At 41.6% G+C, this 22877-nt stretch overlaps 1 protein-coding gene across 5 annotated transcripts in view; it reads left to right on the forward strand.

Moving 5' to 3' along the window:
* The window catches only part of CPNE4 (copine 4), a 389988-nt gene that overhangs the window by 344327 nt on the left and 22784 nt on the right, over positions 1-22877 (forward strand). For all 5 annotated transcript variants that reach the window (XM_081072347.1, XM_081072344.1, XM_081072345.1 and 2 more), the window contains exons 8-10: positions 4896-4994; positions 11379-11465; positions 12719-12778. In XM_081072347.1, coding sequence (XP_080928473.1) covers positions 4896-4994; positions 11379-11465; positions 12719-12778 — 246 coding nt within the window. The remainder of the gene's footprint in view (positions 1-4895; positions 4995-11378; positions 11466-12718; positions 12779-22877) is intronic.

Here is a 22877-nt window from a genome sequence, read left to right on the forward strand (position 1 = left end):
AGCTGAGAACCCCAGGGTAGTTTTGCATTCTCTTCACTGGGAACAGTGAGCAACTTCTCTATGTTGCTTGGTGAGCTTTGAGAGATCTCAATAGTTGGTAGTTGCAATCAAAGAATGGGGCTTTTCCATAGAACAGACTAAGGAGACCTTGATTCTGAATTCCTGCTTAAAAGATAGGGTGACATAACAGAGAACACCCCAGCTATGGGACCAGACACCTGGATTCAGATCCATCTTTGTCATTTTCTAAGTGTCCAGTCAAGTCACTTAACCTCTCTAAGCCTGTGAATTACACCCGCAAATGGCAATTACCTGTTAGTGGTAATAATCATTGTCATTTCAGAGTTATCGTAAAGGATTAAAGGCCATAAACACAATTGGCCTGGTTTCATAAAAGATGGTCAGTTAAGACAAATTATGAAGCTTAGGTTCTTCTAGTTCAAAGATATCTAGTGTTAGCTGTGTGGTTTGGGGAAACTTACTGCACCTCTCTGTGCCCCGGCTTCCTCATCTGTGTAATGTGCATACTGATACATTGTCCTAGGGATAAGGTGAGTTTATCTATATTAAATGCTCAGAACAGTACACAGTAAGTAAATCCAGTATGTAGTGAGCACTATGTATGTTTTAACTATTATAATTTGCTGTTGGTGTGGTAGTGGTGAAATCGAGGAGGCAGGAAACCTGGATTTTAGTCCCAGCCCTGTACTGGGTGGACTTGCAGAAGTCACTTCACTTCTCTGCCGTCAAGTTCCTTCTCAGTAAAAGGAGGGAGGTGACTAGACCACTTGTGGAGTTCAGACATGATAGGGTTGTAAACCTCAACTCCACTGTAAGCTGTAAGAGCTCGAGAAGGTTTTCTAGCTTGTAGATAGTTCTGAGCTTCTGATCTCTCCCAGATCTGTCAAGGCTTCCTTGTTGATTCACACCAAGAACCCTGCCTCTGTCTCAGTTTTTCTGCAGGGCAGTTGATCTGTTTACTTTTCACCAGAATGTGTTCCTCTGTCAGCCATATCAGAGCTGTCACAAGCCAGCTTCATGGCAGGGAGAGAGGGAAAGACAGTGTTTTTATTTTGCTGCCTTGCTGTGTCTTCCTTCCTTTGGGATTCCTGCTGAGAAAGGTTAAAACAGAATTCTGCAACTACCATGATGAGAAATGCCAGCTGACTGAAGAACAGGGCCAGTGAAAGTGGCAGTGCCTGCCCCTGGGACGCTGTGACTGGAGCCCTGTCAAGCCTGACTCATCCACCAGCTTGGGGGAGTTCAGCGGTCATTCCCTTTCTGCTACAGAGAGAGAGCACATTCCAAACATCTTGAATGTTGTGGTTGGCGGGGGAAAGCAGGGACGGTAACTAAAGCATGATGGGAAATATAGGAGAGGACAAAGAAGCAGTGTAAGTAGTTTTGCTTCAGATTTTGTGACAAACCACAGTAATATGTACATCCCCTCTTGCTCTTCTATATTCTACTGTGGCCAGGGAGACAGGAAAAGTTACACCCCTTACCCTAATGGAAGGGACCCTGACTTTCTTTCCCAATGCAAGGGAGTGTTAAAAACAGGCTGCTTCCACTTCCTTTATTTGATGTGCTTCTGCCCCCTTTGCCTTGTTATTTGCTCCTCCCCAAAGGTAGAAGAGTGAGTATCCAAGTGTCAGACTCAGGCATCTGTGGCTGTATTTACTACCAGGTAGTTATGAGCCTGGAAGTAGGGTTCCAGGGATCCTACTTTCTCTTTCTATGTTCAGGCCCAGAAAGCTTGCTTCTGTTTCTTGCTCCAGATATAATAATATGTGTGAGTGTCAGGATCAGTAAGGCGGGACTGGCAAGCAGAGAGAAAAACACCTGATTGTAAGTAACTGCTGCTCCATGAGTGTTCTACAATGTGAGGTTCACAACGCACATCCTGAGTGCTTTTTCCAAACGACTGAATCATTGATTGTTTCTAGTATCCATTGGAATACGTGAGGTAGAGCTTCATCTTCCCTTGAATTTAAAAGGTGCTCTTCACTCCTACCAAAGCTACATTGCCTTGCTTGGCATTTCAGCCAGAATGAACTAAGCTTTTCATTGACTTTATTTTGTAACATATGCAACTACAACTAGTCTTAGCATTCCCAAGGTAGAAAAAAGTTCAACGAGCATCCTCCCAAATCCTCTTTAACATTCTCTGTTCGATGTTCTGTACTATTTTTTTTTTCAGGTAGTCCTGCAGTTTCTGTTTGAACATTTCCAGCAATAAAACAGTCTTTCACAAACAGATTCTTTTGTTTTTGGACAGGTATAACTATTGGTAAATGCTTTCTTTGTTACTTCCTTATAACTTCTTGAAATTCTATTTCCCCCCTTCTAGACTCAAAGTAAATTGAAATATCTTTTCCTATGACGGCCTTTTTAAGTACTTAAATGGTTTTTAGACCAGGTTATGCTATCTCAGTGGCTGAAAACTACAGCGGTTTGTTTCTTATACACACATATGTCCTTCATGGGTTATCTGGGGACTCTATTGTGCATTACCCTCATTTAGGGACTGGGGTTGACAGAACAGCTACTATTGGCAGTTTGCTTTTAGCATCTATCAATTGAATGAACATATAATAGCCAAAATGTTAGTGTAAATTGAGTAATGATTTTAACTGACTTCTAATTATTATTCTCCAACTTTCTGGGGTCAAACTTTCTTTTAAAATCTAAATAAGATATCTTGAATTCTAATTCATGTCATTGTAGAAGTCGACCACCCATCCCCAGTATGTCTGTGAAGTTCCGCTCCTAGGATTTATGTGTTAAGCTTTACCTCCACAGTCCTCCTCCCACCAGTTCTCAATCATTCTACTTCTTTCTGGTCTGCTTGTCCCAAAACACGGACACAGCCCCTTTCCTTTATTCTCCAAGTTACCGCCGGCATAATGTTGTTACTAATAACAGATTTCTTGGAGTCTTAGGTATAATGGCAGAGGGAAAGGAAACGGGCCTGAAGGAGAGAAATACGTAAATAACTTGGCCTTGAACATTAGACATCACAGTTTCTAGTTTCTTACCTGTCTTTCACCTCCTCTCACTCTAATGTGAGGCCCATCTTCAGTGCTCTAATGACTCCTGCCCTGATTTCTTCTCAACCTTCATCCCTAAACCCCACCTCTGTGTCTCTCATTACAAAGGGAAAGTTCAACTTCACCATTACTCTATTCAGCAGAGCCATTTAGCTCCCTTGTCTTAACTTCTTACATTCTGATTTATTCTAATCCATTCTGTTCCATAATTAAAGGGCTTATCAATATATTTTGGGAGCACAGTACTCTACCAAAGACTCCACATTTAAAGAGAGCAAGAGCTGAGAAATTACTTTTTCTTTAAGATGCCTCAAAGAAAAAAAAAATCTTTGCAAATGCTTTTGATTCAAACCAACCTCATATTAGAAAAAACTTTAAAATACAGTAAGCATGGATTATAAAGTGTAAATTTGGGAATGTTTAGGGAATAAGATCATAGGTGACCTTGGAAGACCCATTAGTCTATATACATTTTGATTGTAAGTAGGAAATGAGCATGAGTTGTGGGTTATGGGTGGTGGGAGAGTACAAGGTAGGCATGGAGGCCAGCGAGGAGGCCGTCGTAGTGATGTAGGTGAGAGGGAATGGAGAGATGTGCTGGAGTTAAGCCATATTTAGAAAATGGAATGGACAGGCGTTGGTGTGGGGGAGTGAAGGGAGAGAAGAATACCAGGAATGATGCCCAGTTTTTTCTCTGTAGAAACCGGGTGAGTGTTGGTACAATTCACTGTGATAGAAAATAAATGAGTAGGAATAGATGTAGGGGGGAAATTATGTTTCATTTTGGACATGTTTTAGTTTAGCTCTGTGGGGCATCACATAGGATTCGAGAAAAGATTTACAGGTCGGGTTTTCCAAGCAGGACTGTCCAATGGGATGTGCATCCTGAGGGAGAACCAGGCTGCCTTTTAGGGCCCCAATATCCCAGCGAGAAACATCTGAATAAAAGGTCCCCTTTGCAGCCTTGATCTTATTTGAGGTCTGGGACTTTCTTGCTGCAAATCACTGATTTAAGATGTAAAAGTGGTACCTAAGGTACTTGAGACCCTAGTTCGGCCTTCACTCTGGAAAACAATGGGGAACTTCCTCTTCACCTATGGACATATGACCAAGCAGATGGATGGCTGCTGATTTAATCTGAGTCACTCTGCAAAGTGCTGCCTGGGAGCCCAGAATTTAGCCTTTCCATTGTTAGAGGGAACCCTCTTGTTAGACCAAACGTGTTATGGATGCCTGATATTTACCAGTGTAACTTACCTGTCACTGTTTTCTACCCGTTTTAAATGTGGGTCTGGTTAAAGATCTCCCTTTTTTCCTCCTTGCTCATTTCTGTTAGCATCACCCTTTTGCCTTCAGAAAAAAATAGAAAGAGAAAATGTGATTAATATGATCCCATTCAAATCATTAAATATAAGTTGTCATTGTAGAAGCTACAGACGGGGTCTCAGGCATCTGATTCCAGCTGTAAACCAGGGAGGCTGTCTTCTATGGGGGGAAAAACACTGGAATTGGAGTTGGGACACCTGCCTTTAAATTCCAGGTTTTCATTCACTAGATGGCCCCTTTGGCAAGTCACTCATCTCCCTTTTGGTCTTACTGGCCTTACCTGAAAAATGTGCAAATCGTTAGTCACGGCTACATCACAGGCTGCTTGGCAAAAAGGCCAAGAAAAGGCTATGGAAATGAAAGGAATGTTATATCCACATGCTGCCATCCTAGTCTGCTTGGCCTTTGTTCCAGACCAAGCATGTTTCATCAGCTCTTTCTCATAAAGTTCACACTGCCTTCAGCTACTGTGGATGCATTTTTAATTAAAAAGAAAAAAAATCTTATTTTCTCTTGCAGTGCATAGTATGGGACTGGGATTCCAACGGCAAACATGACTTCATTGGAGAATTCACCTCGACATTTAAGGAGATGAGAGGGGCCATGGAAGGGAAGCAGGTATGTGGTAAACAGCTCATGGTGTTTCCCCCAGACACTTTTCTCATGATGTGTCCAGCTATGCATGAACAGCTAGAGGCAAGATGTCAACATATGATTAAGTGCGCCGAGAAGGGAGCACGGTAGGATTTGAGTATCTAGCTTCTAGAACTAGCCCAACGCAAAGCAACTGCTGTCACCTTGGATAAGACTCTGCCCCCTTGTGGTGCAGTTTCTCCATCAGTGAAATGGAGAGGTTAGATGGGAAGTTTTCTAATGTCCTTTAGCTATGTAGCCTTGGACAAGTGACATAATCTCTCTGTGCCTCAGTTTTCTTACCTCAGAAAATAAATGGTGACAATTACCAATTTCATAGAATTTTGTGCAGATTAAATGAAATGATCCATGATATGCTTTTATCAGTGTGCCTACCACATACCTAGCATTTCCAAAATATCTGCTGCCAGTAGTGGGATTCTTTCCAGCTCTACATTTCGATGATCTGGTGACATTAATTCCATATTTAATGCTTTGGAGAGATGATTTGATTCCTCCAAATTTTTATTATGGGCACCAGATCTTTATCTAATTCTACCATCTCACTTTTGATCCCAAGCTATGTACCCAGACACTACCACATACCACAGAAGCGCATCGGGATTTCATTGCATCACCCAGAAACCCAAGCCCCCTCTGTGTTTCCCTCAGACACACATACCTTGATACACACCTGCATATCAATCTATTAGTCAGTTGCTATCATCTGCGTTCTAACCATGTAACTTCAGCTCTTACCTGTTCGGTGTTCACCTGCCCAAGGGCTTTCTGTAGCTGCAGGAGCCTGCTCTGCCCATGCCCACAGCAGGTTAGAAGTATGGGGGGAGATGTAACACCAATCAGGGAGCAGCTCTCTCAACAAATCACTAAATGGGAATTGGGGTATAAAGGTAGCAAAACTCTGAGATGTGTTCTGTGCAGTTCCCCAGCAGGGGTAAGCCATGCTAACTGACTTGATAATGTACCCCTTTTTGGCTGCCTTCCACTGTCTCAATTCCCCACTCTCTTGGTGTTTCCTGATGTTACCTCCCAGATGAGGTACTTGCACTTAAATCCTTGCCTCGGTATCTGTTTCTTGGGAAACTCAAACCAAGATACCTGCCATTCTTACTCTGGGGCCCGCTGTCCCCATGGAGCAGCAAGGAGTGACAGCAGAGCTTTCAGTGGCTTTGAGAAAGGTCTTTTTCCTTAGAGATAAGACCCTGTGCCTGGCCTGGCCAGAAATGTAGTTTAGAGAAGATGTCCCAACTCATTTTTCAAGTCTCATTTTTTTAGATATAAGGTCAAGATATAACCAAACTATATAGAAATAAACTATCATGTTTTAGAATTAGAAGCTTAATCTGAATCAGACCATTTCCATACCTTTGATCTAGAAACTCAAGGGCAGCTTTCTGCATAGTTCCCACAAAACCTCCTCTATGTGCTCTATTGTCTACTATGCATTGCAAGAACCTTGTCAAACACACAGAGACCTTCACCCATGAACAGACACAGAGTTTCAGGGCCACAATTAAAACCAACACTAAATTATCAGTAAAGTCATTCTCAGGATAAAAAGGAATATAGCCAGAGAAGTTCCTCCATTGAATGTACTGGACCAGGCCTTGTTGACCTAATAAATCAATGACAGTTATTGATACCACATGCTAGAGCTCTAAAGAGTTTTACAAAGTTTTGCCTTGTTCTCCTCTACAAATAAAAATAACCAAATCAATAAACAGGAAAAACATTCCATCTCGAGGCTCGTAAGAGGGTATTAGAAGTAACATTATTAACATATATCACAATTGAAGAACACCGAAGCATGATGCATTTAAAGAAATGGAAATAAATTTGTGTCTCACTGAGGAAATTGGCCATGGGCTACTGTATTGTTCTGTATCGCTGAGATACTAGAAAGATTTCAGTTCAACTACCAAGCCCCTGTTTTGCCACAGTCACCCTGTGGGAATTGTTCTTTTATTTATTGATTCAACTAATAATTATTAAGGAGCACCTACTAAATGTCAGGCATGATGCAGCAGAGTAAAATATAAACACAAGTCAAGTAAGCAAAAACCAAAAATGCAATTACAACTTGTGACAAAAGGTACAAAAAACGGAACCAGTTTAGTTACAAAGGTGTGGTATAGGAGAGATAATCTGAAAAGGTGACATTTAAGTTGAAGGCCCTTAAAGGTGAAAAGATGTCAACCCTGTAACAAGCAAGGGAAAAGCATGTCAGGCAGAGGCAATAGCATTGCAAAGCATCGAGCTGGGAAGGAGCTTGGTACGGTTAAGGATCTGGAAGGAGCCGGTGTTTCTGAAGCAGAGAGGGCAAGGGAGACATGCCTGAGATGTGGTTAAAACACAGGCAGAGGCCAGCAAAAGTAAATTCTGATAGCTCAGAGAAAGGAGTTTGGGATTTTCTTCGAAAACTGTGCTCTTCAATAAAATAGCCACTACCCATGTGTGACTATGTAAATTTACATGTTAATTAATTAAATCAAATTAAAATTTCAATTCCTCAGTCACACTAGCCACATTTTGAGTACTCAATAGCCCTGTTTGGTGCAGACTATTTCCACCACTGCAGGAATTCCTACTGGACAGTGCTGCAGAGGACTCTAGACTAGAGAACGACGTGATTGGTTTTAATTTTGTAAAAGAGTCCTTTGGCTACTGTGTAGATGCTTAATTATAGAGAGACAAGAGAATGAAGCAGGGAGATCTGGTAGGAGGCCAATACTATAGGCAAGAAAGAGGACAAAAAAAGTGATAATAGTGTTGGAGAGAAGTGGAAGGATATAAAGTATGTTTTGGAGATAAGGAGCTACAAGATTTGTTAAGGGATTAGATATGAGGGGCGAAGGGAGGCAGGAAAAGAAAGACTCAAGGATAAGTGGATAAATGTTGGTGCCTTTTCCTGACTGAGAAAGTCTTATTTTAGGAAGGTCCAGTTTGTGAGGATGGTGCGAGAATTGAGTTTGGGGAACTGGTACTCACAGGAGACACATATCTGGAGATGCACTTTTGGAGCCATAAACAAAGAAAGGGTATTTAAAGTCAAGAGAATGAAGGAGTATGTTTAGAGATAGAGGATAGAAGAGAAGACGGAGGAGACTTGAACCTTGAGGAAACCCAGTACATAGCGAGAAAAAGAGGAGACATCATCTTTCAAGCTCCTTCCGGTGAGAGTCATGGTTCTGCAGGAACAGGATAAATCCTTGATTAACTCTGAGGAATTCCTGGATAGCCTTTTTGAACATGTTTAGTTTGAGGTGGCCAAAAGGGAAACTTTCAAGAACAAATAGGAGAGCCCCTCCAAGACCTTCCTGGGGGAAGCAGGAAGCATGTGGTTAATAGGTCAGGCTCTGGAGCGAGACTGGTGTGGTGTGAATCCCAGGTCCACCAGTTACCACCTGTGCGCCCTGAACCTCATTTTTCATCTACAAAAGGAGGTTATGGGGACAGTTAAATGGGATTGTGGATGTAAAGTCCATAGCCCATAGTTACATAACAACTTCATGCCAAGACAGATGCAGAATATTTAAACCTAGCTCATCAGCACCCCCTTGACTCCCCAAAGGCATGAAAGCCCCAAGTCCCTGCAGGTTTTTGTTCTGCTTCCTTGGAGCCCTTCTCTGGCTGAGCCAACCCATCCTCCACTACTGGTCCATCTTAGCCTGTGATGGAAATGGGTAGACTTTTCATGGATGATCATTTTAATTATTAATAGGACGCAGATTCTAACTCATTCGAAGTTTCATCTGCTATGTCTTGTTTGATTGAGAAATTGAATTTAAAAATTATTGAAAATGAGAAAAGAATCAGCAGATCTAATTTTAGGATCTTTTCTTATCAGTTGTTAGGTAAATCCTTAAGCTACTTGTTTATACTGTAACATTAGAGGAAGCTTTGGGGGAAAGGCAATTTCAGTTTTGATGGGTTTAGGTGGGACTTGGGATGCTTTGTCTGAAAATACTAAATCTACTTTGGGACAGACTGGAATTCTCCATATCAAGCACATCATGATTGTGGAAAGACTAGGCCCTTAAAAAAATAGGGCTGAGGATTTGCTGATTTCAGATTCAGTTTTGACTCTTTCCTCCCTCCCTCCCCCGCCTTCCTTTCTTCTTTCCTTCCAGTCTTCTCTTTTTTGATGGAAAAAGTCCTAGAGGCCCCTTAACCAGTACAGGGTTCCTCTCTTCCAAACCCATGTGTGATGGTTCACTCCCTTCTGGAACTTCCCCAGGGATAAGAAACTACTATATCACTTATGTGCTGCTGAGTAACAAATTATCCCTAAACTTCCTTACTGAAAACAATCATTATTTACTCATGATTCTCTGGGTAGGCAATTTAGGCTGAGTTCAGTTGGAATAGCTTCTCTCTGATACACATGGTGTTCACTGAATTCACTCATGCATTTATGCCTCAGCAGCTGGGGTAGCCAGGACATTTTCCCACGTGCTCTTTTATTCTCCAGGAGACCAGTTTAAGCATTTTTACATGATGGCGGAAACATCCCAGCAGCAAGAGTAATGCAAGCCCCAGTGCAGAGGCACTTTTCAGTCCTCTGCTCGTATCACTTTTGCTAATGCCCCCTGGTGAAAACAAGTTACCTGACTAAGTTCAGAGTCATTGTGGAAGGAAACTACACAGATTCAGGGACACTGAGAGGAACTGATCAGCAGGGACCCCTGGGAGCTAATGCTGTCTCAGTCTACCCTACTCACATCTGCCTCCGAAACTGCTTCATTTTCAGATACAACTAATTTTTAGAGAGTGAAAATTTGTCTCCTGAGTGACAATCCAAGGCTCTAGCTCCCATAGGATTGTGGACAGGGGTATTCAGTGACTCTTGGATGTTTGACTTGCCATTGACTTCGTGCCATGAGGTCTTCCGTAGGCTAGAAAGGTTGAGATTTATTCCCGTAGATAGCCCATTAGCTCTCAGTTCCCAGCCACTCCTGCAGCTCTGATCTTACCTTTCAAAGAAGTCACCTTGGAGATCTATTGTACTACTTGGTGACATACGTCAGTCTGTTATTTTAGAGCTCAGTGAAGTTCTCTGTAAGCTCATTATCTCTACCAACTTCCTGTAGCCAGCATGCAACGTTCCTCAGTTTCCCTACCTTGTAAGTCAATTCCCAGCTGAGACTCAGCAATTGGGTTATTCAACTGTGTGTCTGCAGATCTCTCCTCCCCTCTGGTGCTTGATTTGACCCTATTAATAGTGGAAAAAGTCCTAGAGGCCCCTTAACCAGAACAGGGTTCCTGTAATAGTAAACATTTATTAGAAAACATTTATAAGTGCCAGACACTGTCAAATGTATTACGTAAATTAAGCATTCAATCCGCACAGTAATCCTACGAAACAAATAGTTACGAGCTCCCTTTACAGAAGATATATCCAAGGCAGCGAAGAATCAAGCACAGTTGCCCCTCGAACAATGTGGGTTTGAACTACGCAAGTCTACTTATATGCAGATTATTTCAATAAATACCTGTACTGTTTCTGATCCACAGTTGGGAGTTCACCGCTGGGTGGGGGTGGGGAGGGACTGTATATAGGTAACCCCCATATAATACGGTTGTTAGATTCCTAAAAAATGCCATGTTATATGGAAAAAAAAGAACTAGTATCGAAAAAGGGGGGCAGGTTCCAAAAATTAAAAAACAACAACATACTATTATATTTTTATAATTAAGAGAAATATCTTTATTAAAGCAATTTTCACCAAAAGTATAACGAATTAATATGTATTAAATAATGTTTTCTTCGTCATCACTACTAAGCTTTTATTACATTCCGTGTTGTTCGGCGATTTCTCTAATTCTCAAACCGTGTTAGAGTGAAAGCAGGTTCTAGGATGCCATATTGTACAAGGGTTTTCCCCACTTCTTGAACCGTGTTAGAGCGAAACCGTGCTATAGAAGTGCCATGTTCTACGGGGGTTACCTGTACATTGATCTATACCAGTTTATCTGGAGGACTGGAGCATCCATGGATTTTGGTATCATGGGGTTAATGGACCCAACCCCCCTCAGTTATGTTTTGGGGGAGTCAAAAGTTGTATGAGGATTTTTGAACAACCTCCACATTGTTCAAGGGTCAACTTGCCAAAGATCATATAGCTGAGAAGGGGAGGACTGGTATTCAAACCAGGCAGTCTGGCATCAGAGTCTTACCCTCAAGCACTCTTCCTTACTGTCCTTCTAGATGAAAGGGTTGTCACCTAGAGACCATTTGTCACCCCTCAGGTCCATCTGCAGCAGCATTGAATGACTCAGCATTGACCTCATTGAATGACTCCACTACTTCCTGAGCAGGCAGTCATGCTGCGATTCTTCTTGTTACAGGTGCAGTGGGAGTGTATCAACCCCAAGTACAAAGCCAAGAAGAAGAATTATAAGAATTCAGGCATTGTGATTTTGAATCAATGCAAGGTATGTACATAGCCCCTCTCTCCCAGGAGTATGAAGCTAGGGCTGTCTGGGAGGAAGAGTTCAGGTTGTGAGGTCAGAGGGAAAGAATGTTGAGATGATGTGATCTTTTTAAAAATAAAAATCAGAAAGACAATGTATTAACAGACATACAATGAGAAATGTAAGCATGGGTGGTCTTGGAATTGTGGTAGACCAGTGCTACCATCCCCTTCGTAAGGATAGTCCTGTCCTCAAAAATAAAAGAGTCATTAAGTCAGGCTCTTCTCTGCCCAGGGAAGCATCAGAGGGAGATCCCCCAAGGGGACAACCAACATTTCTAAAGCACCTACTATGAGCCTATCACAGTGTTCATTGCTTTATATGTGGCACCTCACCTATGCTCAAAGAGTACCATGAAGAGAAGACAATGGGAGAAGATTGAAGGGCCTAGAAATTCCTCCCAGAGGGCTCTAACTCACAGAAAATTCCATATACTAATAATTAAATCCCTTAAATTGCATCTGAGAATAAGTCTGCCACTGGTTGAGTAATTATTGTGGTAGAATTACTATAATAAATTCTGTTTATTCTTATCACAACCCTGAGCTTTCAACTTTTAAATGAGATCATACACAAGTGGTAAGTTTAAGAGCTGAGATTTTTTAATCTATGTCTTTCTGACTTCACCATATAGGACTCAAGTGCATATAGTTTCTCTCTGTATATGTCAGGTTCCTTCTCCCAGATTGGTCTCTGTATGGCTGCTAGGAGCATATCCTTACACATAACAAGAGAGTAAAGGAAAAGACTGATTGGTTTGGTGTGGGTAACATGCACACCCTTGAACCAATCACTGGGACCAGAGGATGATGTATTATGACTGACCATCTGGGGCCATTGATTTAATAATGTTTTTTTTAAATATATATTTTATGACATTTTAACATCTTGGGGCCTTGCAGACCTGGAAAGGGACTACCCCTCCAAGTGTTAGTAATTCCTAGAGATAGCAGTCAACTTGGCTGTGAGCCTGCCTTTGATATGCAGACCAACCAATGCAGAGCCTAAACCCCCAACCACTTCCTCTACTCTCACACATCAAGGCAATATTACCCCTGCCCTGGATCACCCCAGGGCCAGGTTTCTTTCTCCCACACGTCTCTCTCTGCTCTTTCTTCTAGTTTTGGAGCCTAACCCCAAAGTTTAAGCCTCCAATCTATAAAGAAACAGATCATGCTATTACTAAAACAGTTTCCTCTCTACCTCCTGTGCAGATCCACAAGATGCATTCTTTCTTGGACTACATCATGGGTGGCTGCCAAATCCAGTTTACAGTAAGTTGTTTCCACATTTATTCTTATTCATGGAGCAAAGTCGGGGAATAGTGCTGGGTTTGGGGCACAAGAAGACAAACGTCTATTAAAACTCTGGCTTTGTTCAACTCTCATTGCTGAACTATGGTATGGTAACATGTTTTAAAATGAGTTCGTCCTTCTGTCTTTTCCAGTGAGTATAGTTTTTAGCATCATATCAGTAAATTCATGCCACTCAACCTCAGGTGGTTTGGGGAACCATCCTAATGCCTCTCATTCTTTCAGTAACTGTATGAGGCATGAAGCAGGGGGCAAACTGCCAGATCCCATCACTGGGTGAGAAGGATGGGGAGGAAGTGAACCATACTAGGAAGTCCCACTGAACCAAGACAGATGCTTTTGTTGTATTCATGTGCCGAAACACAAGTGCCAATGTCATGCCCAGTGGTCAGTGCCAAGAGTAAGCCATCCAAAGGTTCATCGGGCAATGAAAAGGTGAATTCCAAAAGATTGGGGGACCAGTCTCAAGTCTTTCAGCGTTGAGAAATAGAGTGTGTGTCTGGACTCAGTGGGGGATGAAGAATCATCTCCTACATGCTACATGTAAACTATGAGCCCATGGGATTTATACACTCCTAATATGCATTTGGGTAACTGGACTGGGTCTTTCAAAGTGCCCATGTAGGGCAAATTTGTAAGTCCATCTACTCTGTAACAACTTGCTTTTAGTGGCTTAATATGCAAAATCTGCCTAGATTGGGGCACATGTGACCTCCAGAAAGAGAATCCACAGATGCCAAAAGACGGAACTGTTAAAATCTATGGGAAAGAAATGTGGATGTAAACAAGAGAAATATAATTTGTGCAGCATTTATTCTTCATCTTACAGAAGTGTACTCATGAAGCTCAGCCCTGTTTAGCTCCATAGACTGGCTCAGTCATGTGAGGAAGGCAAGGAAAATGGTTTAATTTCTTTGTCCATGTTTGAGCCCAAGAGAGTAGACAGGACCAATGTGTTCCTGGGACCAGGGATAGTGGTACTCAAACGACTAAAAGCAGAGTCCCGAGGGGGTGAGATAAGGGGTCATTTGATAGGTCAGCCTCTCCCTAGCTAGAGGCTGTCCTCTGCTGTAATCTCAGAGGGGTTACCTCTATGTTCTGTCTAAACACTGGCCATTGTTCATTTACCCCTGAGTAGTTACAGGAGTTAATTATAGAATTTGGTCATTTCTTTAAAGTCTAAGATTTTTTAAAGCACACCCACCCAGCCCTGCTATATACACACTGGCACATGCAGAAGATAGCAAACATGTTCGTTGTGGCACACACACCTAACTCTAGCTGTCCTGTGGGTTTATTGTCGCTCTGCGTGTATATAAATGGAAATAGAGAAGCCAGCAATGTCATAAAGGAGAGATACTGGAAATAGTGTCCCAAGATCTTAGGCAAAGGAGTAATTTCAGGGAACTATTTATAGGTTTTCAAAGGAAAGTTCTATTGATTTGGGTCTTTTTTAGATTCTATAGATCCCATGCTCTTCAACAACTCTGTATTCAACCTTCAGGGCCTTGCTTTGCCCTTGGAATTGTGCTGCAAAGAACCAGCCCCCATGAAATGCAGGAGTTTCACCCCATGTGGTTCCCAAGTCTGCATCCTGACTTATATGGCCTCCCTGACACAGAAGAATTGCCCTCTCAGCTTTGAGCTCCCTTTCTTTCTCACTTTTTCTGATCTTTCCAAACTGGCAGGTACCACCGTAATGGTTCTGGCCACCACTTCCCCAGTCCCAGCTTCTCAGCCCCTCCAGTGTCAAACCAGTGGAACCCTGGGGTGTCGAGAGTGAGTCTGGAGCAAGGAATGAAAAGAGGAGGCCAATGTACAGATAAATGCCGAGAAGCAGACAGCCCATCATCAGTGTGTCCCACAAAGCCCTTCCTCCTGTGGGCCTTCAGGCTGAGGTCTCAGAAGGTCGCTAGGTGTTCTATTTTGAACTTTCTATTGAAGAAAACATATTAGTCTCTGTGACATCACTCTCCTCCAAAATTGTCAGCTTTCTCATTAATGTCTTGCTGCTCAAGCAGTACAATCTAATGTAAAACATAAACTTTAATACAAACTATTTATAAAAATTAGCATGTCTTATTTAAGTTGGTCTGTAAGTTTGATCTGCCCAGTCATTTTGTTGAAACCATCTGGCAACCTGAAAGGAACATGGCAGAGGGATGAGAAATGAAGAAAAGAGAGCTTCTTGGCATGGAGATAGGCAGAGCAGAGAGGTTAAAAAAAAAAGTGTTTTGTTGCAGTAGTTCCACCTCTGAGCCTTCCAGAGTCAAAAAATCCTATTGACACAGAAATTAATAAAGCCCAGGAGCTTTAACCAGGATGAACTTTCTGCCTCCCGAGAGACAAATCTTCAGGAGCCAGCAGTGAAATAAAGTTCAGGATCTTTCCTCCACTCTTCACCATTCTCCGTCTCATGAGTCCTTCTTCTTTAGATGCACTCGCCAGGCTCTCCTGCTCATGGATTTGGGTTAGCTTTGACCAATGGAAGGCACCAGATAGAAATCAAAGAGTGAGTGGAGAGAGAAGTTGGGCACCCCAGCTCTCTGTCTGCCAGGCTATGGTTTGGCAGTTACCGTATTCCTCTATAGATGGTGCCCTGTCCTGCAGATACTACTCTTACTAAGTTCTAGTAACTGCTCCTCCCTACCCTTTTTAGTTAGACTCCCTTAACCTTTTTGAATTGTCCTTTTAGTAAACTCTTCTCAATCATCTCTTTTAAGTGTGCCATTTGTTTCCTGTCAAGACTCTCACCAATAGTCATTACAAATGGGTGAGGAGAAAGCTTTTGCACCTTCCACAGATGCCTGGTCTTTTGGTTCAACCTTCACCTTTCCCTTTGGGTACCAGGGTGACGTGTATTAGTTGTTCAAAATATTTTTGTTGAATTATAATAGATTGCACCCTAAATCTTCAAGAAGGGATAAAGTTTAGGGGAAAGAAGAAATTGGATTAATATATATGACACCAGATTTTTGCTTTAAAAAGCAACCCTGTGAACATAAATGTTTATGCATCCATATGTTCCAATGATAAATACTGAAATCTTACTTGGGTTCATATGAGTAAGCAGGCTACATATGAGGGAGTGTTGGGGAAGTGGTTTGGCATAAGAACTTGAAGGGCTTTGAAGAACTTGAACTTGAGGTAATTTGATGGATAAAGAAATGTTCAGGAGAATCTTGAGCAGGACATTGAAGCAATCAGGCATAAATCAGATGCTTTAGGGAAATACATCTGGAAGTTTTTGGTGAAAGGCACTGATAGTAGTGAAGGGACTTTGAAAGATGAAGCAAGACAAGACTAAAGCCCACTGAAATAGTCCTGGGGACAGGTAATAAGAGGCTAAATTAAAAAGGCAGCAATAGGAAAAGGCATTGTGGAAAGAGAGTCAAAAAGCCTTGGCCTATGATACAGAGAAGATGGAAAGCAAGGAAGAATGATGAGTCCAGCGGGACACAAATCTTTTGTGTCTGACTGACAAAGCATGGTTGACAAAACATGGAAATATGGAACCCAAGAGGAGATACTGAACAAAATGATGAATTTGTCTGTGGACATGTTAGAGGTACTTTCAGATAGCCTAGTGGAGAAGGCCCTTGTAAATGTGAACCTAGGTCTCAGGAGAGAGGTGGAAACTGCACCTATATGGCTCTGGATGAGATGGCCAAAGAGAAGATTATAGAAAGAGAAGGGGCCTGGTGACAGAAAATTATGGAGGACCTACATTTGGCAGCAAGGGAAAGAGGGGCAAGCAGTAAAAGATACCAGAGGAAAAAGTCCAGGAGGAGCCAGTAACTCAAATGATCAGGAGAAAAAGGTTGCAAGATCAGGGGTGATAATCTCATATGCTGTAGAGAAGTCAGAGGGTGAAGAATGAAACCCGTGAGTGGGTTACATGAGTAAGTACACACCGTCTTCAAAAGAGCAATTTCAGCAGAATGAGACAGAGGAAACCCAAGAGTTTGGGTGTGAACAGAAGGTAAGAAAGTAAATACAGTGGGTACAACTATTCATTCAACAAGGTTGACAGTGAAAAAAAGACAAGAGGGGGAAAGGAGGATGACAACTTGAGGACTAAAAGAGGGGAGGTTTTAGCCTAGAATCTGACCACAAGCAGAAGAGAAGGCCCAGTTGAGGGAAAAAGATGCATGACGCTAAAAAGAGCCCAAGTAATGATTTTACACTGTTTTGGGTCACCTGGATCACTTAGGAATCTGATACAAGGTCTATATTCTCTCTGGAAAATGCACATGCCCAATTTCGTGCACTATTTCAGGAGGTCAAGGGCACCCCTGAGGACAGTACTTGTTCCTCCTGTGAATCCTTGAGTCTTGAGAAGGCTAGGGCAACTTTCACCTGGCAGTTTTGGAGGAGGTAGGCACAGGTGACACAGACAACAGAGGGAGAGATTGGGTTCAACATGTTTGGCACAAGGCACAGCAGCTACAAATAAAACTAGATGCTAGAATTGTACACACAAAATACAAAGTTATAGACATCATCAAAGAGACAGACACAAGAAGGTATTTGGAAAGAAAATGGCCAAAGAATTAAACGTTTCTTTTGAAAGTTCTTTCTTTTCTAGAGGCATAAAAATGTTCCTCAGGAAGTGAATTTTTGCAGAGACAAGTTATAAGCAGCTTAAATGTCCTACAATACGATAATGGCTGTGTAAATCACAGTACCTTGTTTAAGGAGATTATGATAAAGCCATTTTAAATGATAATATAATAATTGGAAATAACATGGGGACAAGTTTATGACCTAGTGTTAAGTGAAAAAAAAAAAAGAATTTAAAGCAGAGCTACCTTATAATTACAATTATTTAAAATGTTTAAAACATTTGTCTACATATAATAGTACAATCACTAGAAAGGAAAAGAAAAATAAAATATAACTTACAAGGCTAGTGGAATCCTTTGGGACAAGGATCGTCCTCAGAGGTACCCTTGACCTTCCAAAATTGTGTGTAGAATTGGGTGTGTGCATTTTCCACTAAGAGGAAATAGATCTAATATCAGATTCTCATTCAGATCAGATTCACGTGACCAAAAAAAAAAATCTTTTTCTTATTATTCTTAGATGCCCATTTTTATTACTTGTAAGTTTTAAAAATTAAAGATGGTATTGTTTCCCTTTATCTCTGATTTTATAGTCCAAATTTTAATAATATAATATGTCATAATAGTATAAGCTAAATATGGCTTCTCCCAGGTTAACCTTCAAGCCTAAAGAAAAGATCACCTATTAAAGATTCTCTCAGGCAATCTTTTCTAACTTTGACATGATTAAGCGTCCTATGTCCACATCGTGCCACAGTATAAGTTTTAAATATTTTATATCCCAGATTAAACACTGACAGGCTCTGGTATAGACCACTGAGAAATAAGAATGAGCCCTGGATTGAAGAAGGGAATGCTTTGCAATTTCCAAGAAATGAACCAGGGGTCTTTTCCATCTAGTCTAGGTTCCTATTTCTTTGCCCCCCTGTGGAGTTTTGAGGACATAGAAAAGCATAAGAATTTAACCTATCGCTGAAGAAATGATCCAAACGGAATCTCCACCTATAAGGCTCATTGTATATGTTCAAATTGTGTACAAATTTAAAAAATAAAAAAAGAGTTACCCCAGCAGGTGGTATTGCAAAGACTGACTGCAGGTTGACTACAGAGAGAAGAGGCAACTGCAGAGGTTGGTTCACAGTGACTTCTCTTAGAAAACAACCAGGAGGGGCCCAAATGGGTCATTTGTCACAGGTGGGGAAGGGAACTAAGGAGTGGACTCATTTCATGTGAGAAACTAAAAAGTAAAAATGTCCAACAACAAATGCTCATCATTCACTTCCAGTCTTTTCTGGAAAACAGTTCCATGTTCTGTGGACTTGGAGGCATGGAGGGAGCATTTTGTGTTCTTACTCCACAAGGTTTTGCAAAACTGCTCCACAGCTCTGCTTAATGATGAGATAGGCGTCCTGGGCAGAAGGGGAGAGCCACAGGCAGGCGCCTGTTCTCCCACTGCCTGCTGACAAGATTGGAGTGCATACCAGAACCACAGGCTTCCATAAGTAAATGTTTCATATCAGAAAATGAAAACATGGAGGCTCTGCAAGCTCACCATTCAGGACACCAGGCGTCAGTAGCCACCTCTGGCATTTTTCAGTCATTTTCTTGCTTTTATTTCTCAATTTAATTCCATCTTTCACTGTCTCCCTGTTGCTTTTTAAAATAGACCTAACCTTTCGCTCTATTCTCTTTCCACTAATGCTAACTTTAAAGAGCACAGAGAATTCTTGGGAGAAGGCCACGTCCTGAAGATAGATATTTTATCTCTAGCTCCATCAGGAAGACTTTAGAAACCATCACTTGCCAGGGAAAAAAAACACTTTTTTTTTTCAGCTGTCATGTACTTTGGACTGTCCATGGCTGTCTAGTCAAATGAGAAAATATTTTTGTTATGAGCAATAGGAACTACAGAAAGGGGTAGGTGGCAAGGATCATTGGCTTATTTCCTTATTCAGCAGGTAATTTTTCAGTTCCTACCCTTCCCCAAAGCTATATCAGAATCTCCCGAGCTAGAACAACCTCTGTGGTTGGCAGACACTGGGGTAGGGAGCGGGGGGCATTCCCACAAGCAAAGCGGAAACCCGAGAGGCCTTCCTGCAGAAAGAGTAAAATTTCTATCAGGCGTATTGTATGTGTACACAGCACTACCAAGAACAGGCAGCCCAATACCGGTAACCTTCTAACATTGATTTTCAGGTTGTTCCACTGTCCTCAAGATGTCATCTCCTCCATCCCTCAAAGAAATCTAGCTTCTCCCTTTCCCTAACTGGCATCCAATTACACATGGTCACCAAATTCTATTCACTTTCTATCCTTAACAGCTTCAATCACATCCCCCTCCTCCGTATCATCTCTGGCCCACCCCAGTTTGTTAAGCATAAGGGCATGATTCCAAGCCTGATAAAGAGTTGATAGATAGAAGTAAATGGCATAGCAGGGCAAGGGTGAAGGTGAGGCAAGAGAGGCATGTAGGGTGCAACTTTTAAGGAGGCACTCCCTCTCAGGATCATACAAGTATAGGGTCAGCTGAGAATGTGTCCCTTCTGGAGTTTACGTCCTCGTCATCTCTCTTGCCTGACCCTAGTCCCAGCCCCATGATTTTTTTTTTTAAATCTCTGTCTCATCCAGACATTGCATGCAGTTCTCCCGATACCACACATACTCATCCAGGTGATACATCTGGGCTCAGCTGCTGCCACTTGGTGCCTGTATGCTTGGAGGGTTTTGCCAATACCTGGGGAGGATAAGAGGAACAATTATGTCTCTTGAGTTGTCATTTTTCTTTATGGTGGTTTTCCCCATTGGTCTTTATATTATCTTATTTCATCCTCTGGTTTTATATCAAGACACCAGCATGTTTCTGTCATCACAGGATACCCTTGACACTCAGGTAAGGTAACCAGCACATGGGACAGTGGTATTGAGAAGCACAGGTAGAGAGAGGAGTGATCCATGATGAAGGGCCTCATAATCAGAAGGGAGGTGAGCCCTAGACGTTCGTTATTAATAAAGTATCAACACCTGCCAATAATTTACATTTTAGATAAATTTGAGCAGAATCAAGGTTATCTCTATAACAATATTCTCACATACTCTAGAATTCTCTAGAGTTCAAAAATGCTTTCTTCAGTAGGGAAGAGGTGGCTTTACACCTGGACTTCCCAGCACTGTTTTTACCTTTTAAACACTATGTGTGCATGCAGAGGTGCCATTATCTTCTAAATGTGTCGCGTCAGGACCGAAAGGCTGAGAGTGGTGGCTCTGCGTGTTTGATCTTCATAAACACAGGAGACCCCTAGGTGTATGATTTCTTCAAACACTGTCTCTCAAGTACCTCTCAACTGTTCCTCTTGGAGTCTTCCAGGAATTATCTGCATATATTTCGACCTCTCTCTGGTTGGATGGGTCCTGGAGAGCTCAAACCTCCTTCTTGTTCACAAACGCATGTAGGCTCCCTACCAAAGCTAACATGTGATCAGTTCTTGATTAAAAGGATCATCACCTATTGTCTTCCTCTTTTTTTCCCCAGTGGATTGGCTTTTACCTTCCAATCGAAAACTATCTCAGAAGATACTGTATTTTACTGGTCCTTTTAGGTCACTTCCAGTCATCCTCAGTAACACATTCAACGACTGTTGTGCAAACGTGCATGCGCGCGCGCGCGTGCGCACACACACACACACATGCACACACACTTCAATGGCCCTTTTCCTACCTTTTACAACTGCTTTGCTCACAGATATGTTCATTCAAGGCCATTCTTTTCTCCTAAATTACTGTAATTGTATCCTAGCTAGTCTCCCTATAAGTCCCTTCCATTCTTTATAGGAACAAAACATACCCATGAGACGTCTCAACCCGAGTATGTTAGTAACAGACTTCCAAGTCCTCTTGGGTGTATAAAGGTACAACAGAGTCTTTGGAGCCATTTAGACTTGGGTTTAAACCAAATCCATCCCTCCATCTGCTGAGTGACCTTCATCACCTTTGGGCATCAGGATCTTCATCCATTAAAAGGAATAACAATCTCTACCTCCTAGAGTTTTTATGAAAATGAAATAGCCTGATGCCTGTAACGCGCTTAGTGCAGTGTCTAACAAAGTCGAGTTTTAACAAAGGTTGCTCCTCTCTTCTTCCTTTTGTTAACTGTTGTAAGGGCATCTGAGGGTTAGGAAAGTACTGTGCCATTTTTCTTCACATGACCTTTCCTTTTGAAACACTGTTAGTACTAGCATTTTATCACTTGGTACTCCCTTATTGAAAATATCTGGGTATTCTGAAAATAGAATTTGAATCCTGATTAAATTTATTTTCAATATAGTCCTATGGAATGTTGAGGAACAAAAGGGGCGGGATCAGTGATTAAAAAAATAACTATGAAAGAAGAGAAGAGGTTGTAAGTAAATTACTATTAGCCTGCTGCTTTTTCTCTTCCAGTTACTTTGATTCTATTGTAGGGTTACACTGTAAGACATGGGTGACATTTTCCTATCGACTTTACTCTTATAGACTGAACAGAGTTACGTAGCACCTTTTTTCTCTGTCCTTCCAGAAGTAACTTCTCACCTTTATAAATCCAACGAGACATTCCATTTATTTACTATAGTGGAATTTTGCCAACTAGTATACAAGTAACACTTCCCATCCACAAGATCATAAGAGAAAATAGAGCCTTTCTGTAGTAGATAAGCCAGTGAGTGGATTCTGCTGAGCCCCAAAGAAAAATGAAAGATGCAACAGGAACATTTCTTTTTTTCCCTACAACTTCTTTCATTTTAGTCCCTCCCTTTCATGCCCCCAAGCTTAGGCATTTTTTGAGAGAGGTTATTTGCTGGGTTAACATTTATTTTAATGGTAATGATGTTGGAAAACCAGAAGAAATATTCCTTCCCTTTTAACACCCTGGAGGCTTAACCATGTTATTGTTGTTAAAAAGTATTGGAGAGTCAACTTTTATTTAGGTGATGATGTTATTGGGAGTCATAAAAAAACTTATAAAGTTCAAGGACAATGACTACTTGGTAGCAAGACAGAGGTTTCCGTACTCCACTTCCTACTCACAATGCTGTAACATTCAGGCGTCTTCTCTGTTACAGGCAGCAGTCCTTACATGAATGGGAACCAAAAGCTGAATGCCTTACACAGAGCTGCTTCTTGCAGAAAATTTATTATAACCGCTTTAACACACCTCTCTGCAACTGCCACTCATGAAAATATGACAGTGGCTTTCTTAGATAAACCACATCTTTAACACAGAATTTGGTTTTAAGGGATATTTCTTCTGGCTCAGAAATGGAATTGCCCTGCCCAGGAAGCACAAAAGTCTTTTCTTAAAGAATTGTGATATTCTTCCTTTGCTGTCTGGTGATGTGGGTCAGCCGCAGGTGGTCTTTCTGACCTATATGTCAACCTTAAGTTCCCTTTTAGTCAGGGAGAAGAGAGGGCTTTGTGGGACAGTGGGTCTGAACAATATAGAAATGGCCTCAACCAAATTC

Source organism: Rhinolophus hipposideros, assembly GCF_964194185.1.
Source record: "Rhinolophus hipposideros genome assembly, chromosome: 14".
Lineage (NCBI taxonomy): Eukaryota > Metazoa > Chordata > Mammalia > Chiroptera > Rhinolophidae > Rhinolophus > Rhinolophus hipposideros.